Source organism: Apium graveolens, chromosome 10 (genome assembly GCF_009905375.1).
Source record: "Apium graveolens cultivar Ventura chromosome 10, ASM990537v1, whole genome shotgun sequence".
Classification (NCBI taxonomy): domain Eukaryota; kingdom Viridiplantae; phylum Streptophyta; class Magnoliopsida; order Apiales; family Apiaceae; genus Apium; species Apium graveolens.
In genome coordinates this window covers 173,408,242-173,419,620 of record NC_133656.1, presented here as the reverse complement: position 1 = coordinate 173,419,620, position 11,379 = coordinate 173,408,242, and the positions used below count along the sequence as shown (strand labels likewise).

The 11,379-nt window shown below is 35.1% G+C and overlaps 1 protein-coding gene across 1 annotated transcript in view; it reads left to right on the top strand.

Annotated features, from left to right (window-relative positions):
- Positions 1-2,423: 2,423 nt before the first annotated feature.
- LOC141690021 (anaphase-promoting complex subunit 1) overlaps positions 2,424-11,379 on the top strand; it is a 31,938-nt gene continuing 22,982 nt past the window's right edge. Inside the window, exons 1-11 of the mRNA XM_074494596.1 lie at positions 2,424-2,770; positions 4,961-5,024; positions 5,213-5,297; positions 5,871-6,151; positions 6,370-6,475; positions 6,597-6,757; positions 7,706-7,893; positions 8,006-8,075; positions 8,163-8,306; positions 8,938-9,425; positions 10,725-11,181. Coding sequence (XP_074350697.1) covers positions 2,547-2,770; positions 4,961-5,024; positions 5,213-5,297; positions 5,871-6,151; positions 6,370-6,475; positions 6,597-6,757; positions 7,706-7,893; positions 8,006-8,075; positions 8,163-8,306; positions 8,938-9,425; positions 10,725-11,181 — 2,268 coding nt within the window. The 5' untranslated portion in view covers positions 2,424-2,546. The remainder of the gene's footprint in view (positions 2,771-4,960; positions 5,025-5,212; positions 5,298-5,870; positions 6,152-6,369; positions 6,476-6,596; positions 6,758-7,705; positions 7,894-8,005; positions 8,076-8,162; positions 8,307-8,937; positions 9,426-10,724; positions 11,182-11,379) is intronic.

Genomic DNA, 11,379 nt, shown 5'->3' with positions numbered 1-11,379 from the left:
ATTTGGAAGCATGATCTCACTAAATTCAGGTGTAGCGGACTCGAAAGGCGAGGGTAAGGCTCATTCAAATTATGATTTCATACATAAAGGCCTCCTCACACAGCAAGCACTTCAAATTCTGGACTAAGGGAGGCTCATTCTTATCTCACAAATCTTTAATTCTCCAATGGTTAATTTAGAAAATAAAGTTTTTCAAGGTGTCTATGTTATCTAGAAACATTCTTGACAGTGTGGTCTCGGAAAGTATGAGTTTTTTCATCAAAATGATCATGAAACAGAACAACAACTCTGCAGTCCATAAAACCGATATCCCCATCTAAAGACCATGGAATAAGGTTTAAGGAAGTGGTTGAAGAGGAACATGTGCCAATGCACAAGTCTTATGGGGCGGGGATTTGAGATCCAGGATATATCAGCTTCTTTTAGTGGTATTTTTTCATTATTGATTTATATAAAATAGGTTTAATATTATGTGTGTGGGGGAAGATGCAATTTTTAAGTAACCAGTCCATATAAAATTTTAAGGTGATAGAGGAAGGTCCGAACAGAATCTTATAATCGTTAATACTCTCCCTCAATCGTATGATACGTTTCGCTACGATTGACAACAACAAACATAACCAATACCGATACCATACCAAGATGTAGAAATCGGTGGAGATGTGGGAGTCTGAGATGTAGATGCCTCTAGAACTAAAGTATTGGAATTTGTGGTTGAAGCATCCTCAATGTTCGTGTCAAAAGGATCAATACGAATAAACTCTACATGTGTCATATGATGCGAACTAGCAAAAATAGAGAAAAACGAAATATGCTCTAAAAATAAACATGCCAAGAAACATACAATTTTTTACTGACCGGGTCAAAACAACGATATCCTTTTTGGGTAACATCGTAGCTCAAAAACACCCATAAAGCAGACTTGATAGATAATTTACTACGCTCGATATGAGGTTTAAGAACAAAGCATGTACAACAAAAGACACGCAACGAATCATAATCAGACACTTCATCATATAATTTCTCAAAAGGTGACAAATTAGAATTTTGAACAGTTAGAATTCGGTTAATCAAATAAACAGCAGTAAGAAGTGCTTCACCCAAAATACACCGGGAACATCAACTGACAACAAAAATGAGCGAGTTGCTTCAACAAGATGACGTTTTTTCATTCAAAAACACCGTTATGTTGATGAGTGTCAGTACATGAGGTTTGACGTATAGTCTCATCAGAAGCAAGCAAACGACAAAAAGCGTTAGAGCTGTATTCACCTCCCAAATCATAACAAAAATATTTAATGACAGTTTTATGTTGAGTTTTCATATATGCTCTAAAATCTTTAAAAATATCCAAAAAATCAGACCTACGCTTCATAAGATAAATCCACGTAAATCATCAATAAACGAAACATAATATCTAGATTCTCTTTTTGTGGGCATGGGAGTAGGTCCCCACACATCAGAATGCACAATATCAAATGGAGCAAAAGAATACATAACACTCTTATGAAAGGATAAAGCAGTAAATTTTGCTAATTTACAACCGCTACGGTTAGAAATATCATGAGCTTTTAGTTGTCCCAAGGCTCTAGTTGAAACTAAAAATTATAAGCAAGATTGCGAAACATAACCTAAACGAGCATGCCATAGGCAGAAGTCAGAAGACAAATCACTCAAACAAAAAGAGGATAAATCAACACTAGGAGTTCCCACAACAAATATATTGAGTTCATCCAAAACATAAAGTCCTCCCTGTTTACGACCTTTCCCAACTACCTTTTCAGATCTCAGGTCCATAACACGACAAATAGTAGAATAGAAAGAATTCAAGTAACCAGATTCGCATATTGATTAACCGAAACAAGATTTAACTTGAGATCTGGAGGCTTACTAGATTATTTTGACATCCAAATTATATTTGGCGCATTTGAGTAATGTGACTACAGAAAATCCGTTATTTCTATTAATTACAACCAATTTCGTACAAAGCCTCACGCTCATGAAACAGACACAATCTTAGTTGTTAATTAATAGTGAATTTTAATGTAAAACATGTTTTAAGATTTTATCGCATTAAAATAATATTTTTACGAAAGTTTATTCCCCGTAAATATGTAACGATCAGATCGAAAGCAACACATTTCAAATGTAACCATTATAGATTAATGTTAATAATCGAAAATTTTAAATTTCTAAGAATCGTAGATTACTTTTAACCATTTGAAAATTAAATTAGTTGTTCTTATTATTTCTTAAAAAATTAGCCTAAATTTTATAAAACATAGGAATATTAAAAACATATAGCAAGAGTTAAACATGAAAATGTAATTTGACATAATATCATTTGAGACCAATTTGTTTACAAAATGTAGTAATTACTAAAGTGAAAAAGAAAAGAAAAACCTCTTTTTCAGTGTTTCCCCATTTTTCACTGGCCGGGTCGGGTCAGTGGCATTAGAAGCTAGGGTTATGACTCTCTTCTTTCACTCACTCAAAAATTCAAAAAGGCGGGAGATAGATCTCATCTCTATAATTCACCTCCGATAATGTCGGTCGGAGCTCGCCATCTCACTGTCATCGGCGAATTCAAGCCGTTCGGCTTAATCGCGGAAGCTCTGGACGGAAAACCGTCGGAAAATGGCGCCGAAACCTACGATTACTCCGTGTTCGATCCGGAAGTGACTAAACAGAGAGACGAAGACGATGAATTTGAAGGTTCCAGGACTTGCTGCGATCGCGGTGATCATGAGCTTTTTATTAGAGGAAACAGGTAGTTTTGATATTGGATTAAAACTTTAATTGCGTATCGGAAAGTTAGAATTTTGTAATTTGAGATGTTTGCGACTCGATGTATGATAGATCGATTACTGAATTTAGCAATGGAGTAGTTACGTATGTATATTTCGTATTTAGTGCAGTAATTTACATTTAGGTTCTTTTCAGTGTTTACTTGTACTCCTAAGAACTGATAAAACAAATATACTTAATGTTGCATTTTTTTAGAATTTAAGTTGAAGCTTTGTGATGTTTTTATATTACTGAAATGTGCTTTGTAAAGCTTTGTTCCTTGATTTTTATTTGTTTCTGGATTTAGAGAAAATATGCGGAACTAGTTTCAGACCAGTTAAGTTTCTGGTTTGACAGAAGTATGCAGCTAGGATTTCGTGATTTCTGTTTGAGAAATTTACTAGTTTTAGTTTGTTGGTGTAGAAGTATATGATTTTTTCTGCATTCGAGAGGAGAATATATATGTGAGCGTAGTAATGTACACATACGTATAACATTCATATTTAGTGCAAAACTTTTCGTTCAGATTCTTTTCGGTGTAAAATTATACCCATATAAACCTGATATAGTGTGATAAAAATTAAAATTACTTTATGGAATCAATTAGTAGAAAGATAAGTGAGCCAAAACCTAAGGAAGGAGGGGTGGTTTAGCAGCATTGTGGAACTATTCTGAACAACACAGAGTGCAGTAGAGGGTTCTAATGAGTTACCTTTTGGACAGGTGATATAGTTTTAAGTGTAGGAGAGGAGGAGGTGAGAATTGAACTCCGAGGCTCTCTTTGATTCTTGCTATTACGTTTTTTATTGATAGTATCCAAAGAATCAGCTATGCTATTTAAGAAGGGAGTTGAATAGATTTGACGTAAATTATAGTTTATCACCATAAATATAATTAACAAATATCAGAGCACGTTAACTACGTGGAGATTTGTAGAATCTTTTAGATAAAGATGTGGATAAGAATGAGCACAGTTTAATATTATTGGAATTTTTGTTTTTTTACCATTACCAAAACAAATTATTTAGTGTTGTCTAAATAGTTAAATTTGTTTGTCTCTCATCTAATGATATTTTCTTTTAGTTGTGTTAAGATCTATTCTTTAGTTAGATAGTAGTAGCATATGTTGATGTATCTTTTTGTTAATATTTAGCGCTCTTCGCTTTGCGCTAAAGCTTCTGTGCTTCTTTGCGCTTTTCGACAACAATGTAAATGGATGATAGTGTTTTGAACACACATTTTATGGTATTTCAAGAAGTGCAGAAATTTGATCCAACAATATGTAAGAATTCCAAATATTGTGTGGAAAATGGACCAAGTATAAGGTCATTGAAGAACTGGATGACTTGCTTTCTCATTATGAAAATTCTTTTACAGTAAAGATTATGATCCGTAAGAATATAGGAAAACAGAGGAGGCAAAGAATTAAGAAGTTTTTTGTGCATAGCTGAAGTAAGCAAGTCAAAAAAGAGAATCTGGGAACACTTAGCTAGTGCCTAACATGTACAGTAGGCAGTTTAAATAGCGCAAGCCACTTTGATGATTATAATGTGTGTCTCTCATTTGCAGATGGTTTTACCCTTTTTCTAAAAAAGTAACACGGTTAATGCAATGACAATAAATTGCACCTTTGATCTTTGCTACGTGGTTCCTTTTGATATAAAGCTTTGTACTTGAGTTACCGGCTAATCTACTTCTTGTTCCCTTTGTTTCAAAAAAAATCATAAAGCTTATATATCAAATGCGATACTTAATTCTCGATACCACTCGACCTCAAACTTTTGTATGAAATTTATCGTTATTGCATCTGGATGAAAGAGATGAATTAAAAGTATCCATATATAGTACTCCCTCCGTCCCAGTTATATTGTCCACCATTAGAAGTCCACGTATTTAGCAATCAAGTGAAAGTTACCTAACTTAACCCTAACTGTTAACATATTTAGAAAAAATAACATATTTAACACTCAATTTGCTTTAATAATAAAATGTGGCCAATACTTTGAGGACATACAAGAAAGGCATTGTGGTCAAAATAAATGGGACGGAGGGAGTATCATGGTTTATCCTATGTGGCTTTATGTAATATCGCCACCTTGATCTCGTTTCATGCCTTTTGTTATGTGTGATCGCACTTTAAAGTTGAATGTACTCACTCCGACAATTGTAACAGGATAATATGGACAATAGGCTCGCGAGTACATAAGAGGTTCACTTCAACATCCCCGGTCGTCATGGTATTTAATTCCTTTTAATTACCTTAAAGTCTATACACTGCTGCATAATTGAATGTGGCACGTTCTATACAATGCTGTTTTGTTGATATGGCTCGCGAGTACAGAAGAGATTCTCTCCCCCCCATCTCTCTCTCTCTACCTCCCTCCCTCCCTCCCTCTCTTAAAATGGCTTTCAAATTTACCTTCAGGTGTGCTGGTGCAGAATGGGTGACAAGTTGGACGCTCTTCTTTGTGTTCTTCACACTGATTATGTGACCACTTACAATATTTCAGGTTAGAACATTGTGTTTTTGTGTTAATTATTCTTTTGTTTTGCATTTTTTGCGAGTTCTGTGTTGCTTTTTAGTAAATGCTTTTGCCGTAGCTGTTTTGTTTTTGATCGCATGCCTCTAACTTCTGTCAAGTTTCATCAGGTAACCTTAACCTTTCTTTATCTTAAACCTCAATGTGTTGTGGTCTCTTTTGACAAACACCAGCTATTCTTTATAAAATAAAGTTTACGCCCATTTTCTTATTGGTATCCCCAAATTTTGTACAATTTTCTTACTAACAGCTTTCTTAAAAAGAAATCACAAGTTAGAAATCTTGTCCCTGCCTGATAATAATTTGATTGTTAAAATAAATTTTTTTATCTTGTTACTTTTTGTTGCCTTTTTCTATTTCTACCAACAAGATAGCCAGTAGAATGCTATTGCCAACATACTTGCAAATTTTATATATTAACCTGCATACTATCTTCTTACATCTATGTAGTCTATTACTTACAAGTAATGATTTTACTGGTCGCTACTATAATCAAGTATTTAATTTATTATTATTTAACTTTTATAATATCAATTATTACAGGTGAAACAGTATCTGTTCCCTTGTCTCGCCCTGTTGTATCATTATGGCCTCTTCCATTTGGTTTACTCCTCCAAGTGGCTGAAGGAAACTCACCAACATGTGCTCCTTTTTCATCTTCTAGCCCTTCACTTATTTCTCGTGATATGTTGCGTGCGAAAAGAGATATGAAGGGTTACAGTCCTCAGAATCTCTTTTTTACAAGTCAATATGATAGTACTACAAAAGGAGGTGGATCTTCATCATCACATCTAATTTTACGGGACCCACTGGCAGAACCAGAAGTATGCACTTAACCTATTACCCGACGATGAAAGATACAAATATGCAATTTTTTGCACTGTTTATTCTATATTCGTGTCACTTATCTACATCTAATCCTCCCCTCCACAATCTCAACCATTAGTTGCTCTGCTGTTTCATGGTTTCTTGTGATGCACTTCATGTTAACCTTTTTCTGTTTTATGAAGTTTTTAGTTTATTTCTTACTGTTGCTTCTCAGCCAATTTACATTGAGGAAAGAGGTAAATTGTGCTTATTGAAGGAGTTTGATGAGAAAACCATTTGGACAAGTGAACGGATTCCTCTTATGGCATCATACAATAAAGGTTTCTCATATTGGCGCCATCCTATTTTTTCAAGATTTCCTTTATTTTCCATTTCCATGATTTAGAAACGCGTAGTTCTCTCTTTTCCCAGTTTACATACTATAAATGACTTTGTTTTCAGGAAAAATGCAGCACTCTTTGTGGGTAGCAGAGCTTGTGAACTCTTCTGTTGAAGTGAAAAGTTCCAAAGTATCTGACATGGTTCCTGACAAAGTGTGTCCTGAACAGCTTTCATTCAGGAGAATTTGGCAGGGGAAGGGTGCACAAGCTGCAGCTAGCAAGGTCACCGTCTTTGAATCCTATCCTTTTCTATGTTAATTTGTTAAGTTCAAACATTCCCAAGAACTTATTTTAGATGTGAACATTTGGAATACATGATATGTACCACTCTGACTAGTTTGGGTGCCTTGAACTTAGATATTAATGTAAAAGTTACAACAAGTGAAAGGGTCTCGGAAAGCTCAAGTACAATACTAGGCACCTGCCTCTCATAAATGAGGGGTAAAACCAAAAAATCCATACAATTAGAACACTACAGTAGTGGAGTAGAACAGAGGGACTGTAGGTAGTTTATATGTTGAAGAGAAAAGGGAGCTACCAGAGCGAGAATATTTGTAGGAAAAAAGTGTCAAGGATAAGATAGAATGAAGGATAGAAAAAAGGGGCATGTTAAACCAGTAATTGAAGAACAAATGGAAGAAAATAATTTGAAGAATAAAGTTATAACTTATAAAGAGAATGATAACAGGGAGAAGTAACCCTAAAGGCACGCAAATGAAGGAATACATCTTTCTCTAGGTAAGATAAGGTGCGCCTCTGCTTCTGATGTGCAGAGGCCTGTGCCCCTGTTACATGAGTTGTCTGAACAGAAGGAATTCCTCCTTTGGTAGGAGTTAATGGGGAGATCATAGCAATTGTAGACGAGTGTAATAGTACATATTTAATTTTAAAAGTGATCTGTCTCATCCTTTTGATTGTGGATATATTATATATTTCTTACATGCAAATTATGCGTTGGCCTCCAAGTCTGTATGGGATTCTTTAAATTCTGATCATCTGTACATAAATATGTAGATCGATTTATAAATTGAAATTATGGTAATTCCCCGATCTCTTTTGAGATTTAATGTACAAGATTTAGGAATTTTATGGTCGAATTTTGATTTTTTTTAAATTGTAATTGCAATTTTAAGTGATGTGAAAATAACTATTGTGGTTCAATATTAACAGGTTTTTCTTGCTACTGACGATGATGCTGTGCCAATTGTCTGTTTTCTTCTCCAAGAACAAAAGAAGCTCTTGTCAGTAAGGCTTCAGACCGTAGATGTCAACAATGAGATTCTCTTTGATATTAAACCTGATATGAGTTGGAGTATACCAGCAGCTGCAGCTGTACCGATTAATGCGACTCGTCCAAGGTAATAGCACATCTGTTTCTTGGCTAGAGGAAGATTGATTTGCCAGATTATTGACGTCATTTTCCTAATATTCCAATAAATTTGTAATGCTGAGAATCTAATTTTATGGCAGAGTGAAAGTAGGGCCGCTGCCACATTTGGATATCATTAGTTTGGCTTCAGATAACACCCTTCTTCTTTATGTAAGTAGGGTTTAAGTGATTTTATTTCTCTTCCTAAGCTCTTGAAGAAGTTTCTTCTAAATTGTCCAAGCCAATATTTTTTTGCAGTCTGGAAAGCAATGCCTGTGTAGGTACACGCTACCCCCTAATATAAAACCCCTTGATGTGGCAACCATGTCCCAAGATTTAAAAATTGTGGGTTTGTCTCATTCTGTAGAAGGGCGCTTCAACGTGATTGTCAATAATGGGCAGGTATGCTAATTCTAAGCATAATTTATGCTGTGTTTTTTATATTGGAAGGCAAGGCAACATGTTGAGTTGCTGGGAATTACACGATTTAAATTCTTTGCAGAAGACTTTTCTATGGTGGATTACTAATATATATATATGTGTGTGTGTGTGTGTGTGTGTCTGATGCACAGTTTAGAAACTTTACTACAATATCCAGTTCCACTATGATTGAGAACAATGGAATAGAATTACAGTTTACATTTTTGTTGAATCTCTATTGAAGTATTGTTAGGAGTACATTTGAACTCTGCGGTATAGTAATTGCAATCAATTATATCTACTGATTCATGAGGAGTGAGTGTTGTATTATATATGGAGTCGAGGACTAAATAAGGGATAAGATTTTTCAGAGTTCAAACTGGTTTCTTAATTATATATTTAATTAAATTATCGAAGGAACCCAACTGAAGTTAATAATCGTTTGGATGACCAAGCAAAATATACTAAGTAATGTCCCCAAGTGGATATGTATTAGACAGATAATGCACTTGTGTAGCTTTGCACGATAGGCTACGCGAAAACATCCAAAATAAGTTCACATGTTTCATTTGTTGTATGGTGTTTTTGGTTAAATTAATGTTTTCCGGTGCAGATCTTCAGATGTGCAATACGTAGAAGCCCTTCATCATCTTTGACGAATGATTGCATCACAGCGATGGCTGAGGGGCTTAACTCTGTGTCTTATAATCATTTCCTTTTGCTTCTTTGGGGTGATAATTCAGCTTATTTGGGCAAGAATGATGTCGGTTTTCAGTCAGAATGGGAGGCCTTCTGTAGTACAATCACAACATTGTGCCGAGATTCCAAGCCTACGACTCAAATTTTTCCAGATTCAGTATCACATTCATCATGGGAGTTCTTGATTAACAGCAGATTTCACAAGAACTACCGCAATCTTAGTTTTGTCAAAGGAATTTGTCCTGGAAAATCAACTGATAAGCTCGGATTCAATTCATTTCTTTCATCTGAGGACCAGTCGCAAACCCTTGAAAAATCATCCGATTTTGAGCTATTGATGAAAACTTTGGATACTTTGCATGCTGTATATGAGACACTAAAATTAGATTGTCTTCGCAAGAGGTAACCTTCCTCTTCCCTGTAGACATTTGCTTTTTGTTGATACAAGTGTAATTTTAGCAATCCTTTTTTTGGTCTGTTTTCAATACCTGGAGCTGTTTGCCTCAATTTTTTTCATATATTTGGTAGCAAATTTATCTTGTATATCTTTCACCTTTTTATGATAGGAACTTGATGTTATTTGATAATGCGTGGGGTTAAAATTACATCACAAAGTTCGTCTAACTTTATGTAATCAGTTTACCTTTTTATATGTGAAAAGTAAGCAACATCTTTTAGAATTTAAGACATAAAAATTTGAACGAGAAGCATTATTGAAAAGAAAAAGAAGAAAAAGATAGTTTGCGAGCTTTGCGGAATTTATTTATTCGGTATTTTTTTATATCCAAGTAACTGCACTGTGCGTAAAGTATTGGCTAGTCCCACATGGAAAGATGTAGGTGGCTCTCTATGAAGTATCTTTCAACTTCTAGTGGTTAATTTATTTTTTTTGTAGATATTAAACCACATGGTTATTAGATCTTCATATCCCTGCTACCACTAATTGCTGATTTTTGAATTTAGCAAAGTACCTTCCTTTAGAGAATAGACAGATAAATATTTCTTATACAAGCATAGTAAAATACACTCAGGATCATAAATTAAAACTTTATTAAAGAAAGAGAAGTTTGCCTAGCATGCAAACTTTTTCACTGACTAGCCTGACTTTACCCCACCGAGGCACCTGACATTGGTACCTCGACTTTCTGATTCTCATGGAAGTGGCTCAAATCTGTCTTTGCTTTTGTAAATAGTGGCTGCTGCAACTTTTGGCCAATTATGTTTACAGATGAGGAGATTTTTTTTTTGCCAATTGACTAGAAATCACCTATATGCCACAATGAAGTCCTGATCAGACCTCTCGACCAGAGATCCGTAGCTCAGTTATGTCTTTTTCAAAATATGAATTTAATAAATTGGACAGGGATGAAAAAAGAACTTCACTTTGAGAAACTGTGTTATCAATTTTGGATCAAATTTGTTGTTCAGATGTATTAATTGTTTAGTCTAGTGATTATCCATTTAGGATAAAATGATTAACAAAGCTGTTTGCGAGCATATTTTCAGTTTAAAGAATCTTCTTATTAATTCACTGTCTATCACATAGACTACATTAGAGAAGTTTGTTTGTATCTTCATTGTCTATCTTATGTTGATTTTCATTACAGGAACTTGGCACATGAATCCACTGTCTATCATATAGACACATAGAGAAGTTTTTCTGTATCTTCATTGTCTATTTTATGTTGATTTTCATTACAGGGACTTGGCTCTTCTGGCGGCTCTATTGAGTAATGTTGCTGGTTTTCTAGACGAGGAAAGCTACCTGGATCATTATATACGTGATTTTCCTTTTTTCCTCAAGTCTGAGACTCGCAGGACATTATGCTCTCGTAAAACTCCTCCAAGTTTATTTAGATGGCTTGAGAACTGTTTGCGATATGGGTATAATTCTGTTAGTTCAAGCGACCTTCCTCCCTTGTTCAGTAAAGATGACAGTTCCATCGTGAATTGGGCTCGGAAGATAGTGGCATTCTATAGCCTGCTATGCGGTGCAGAAAAGGTAGGAAAAAAACTTCCAAATGGTGTTCGCTGTAATGTTGCAAGTGGATCATCTTCCACGAATGAGCAACGCGCAGTCTTAGCAATGGTTGGGGAGAAATTTGGGTTGCAACAGTTAGACTTGCTGCCTGCAGGTGTATCTCTTCCTCTGCGTCATGTAAGTGATTACTAAATTTGCTTGGGGTTTTCATGCGACTGATCTCGTATATACGATTTTTGGTTCGAGTGTGAAAGCCATTCACCACTTTCTAAGCGGGCTTATGATATTTGAGTAGCTGTGAGTTTCCTAGCGATAGGTGTTCTTGAATCTATTATAACAAATGCTACTGCCTTTTCTAGATAGTGAAGAGTGGTC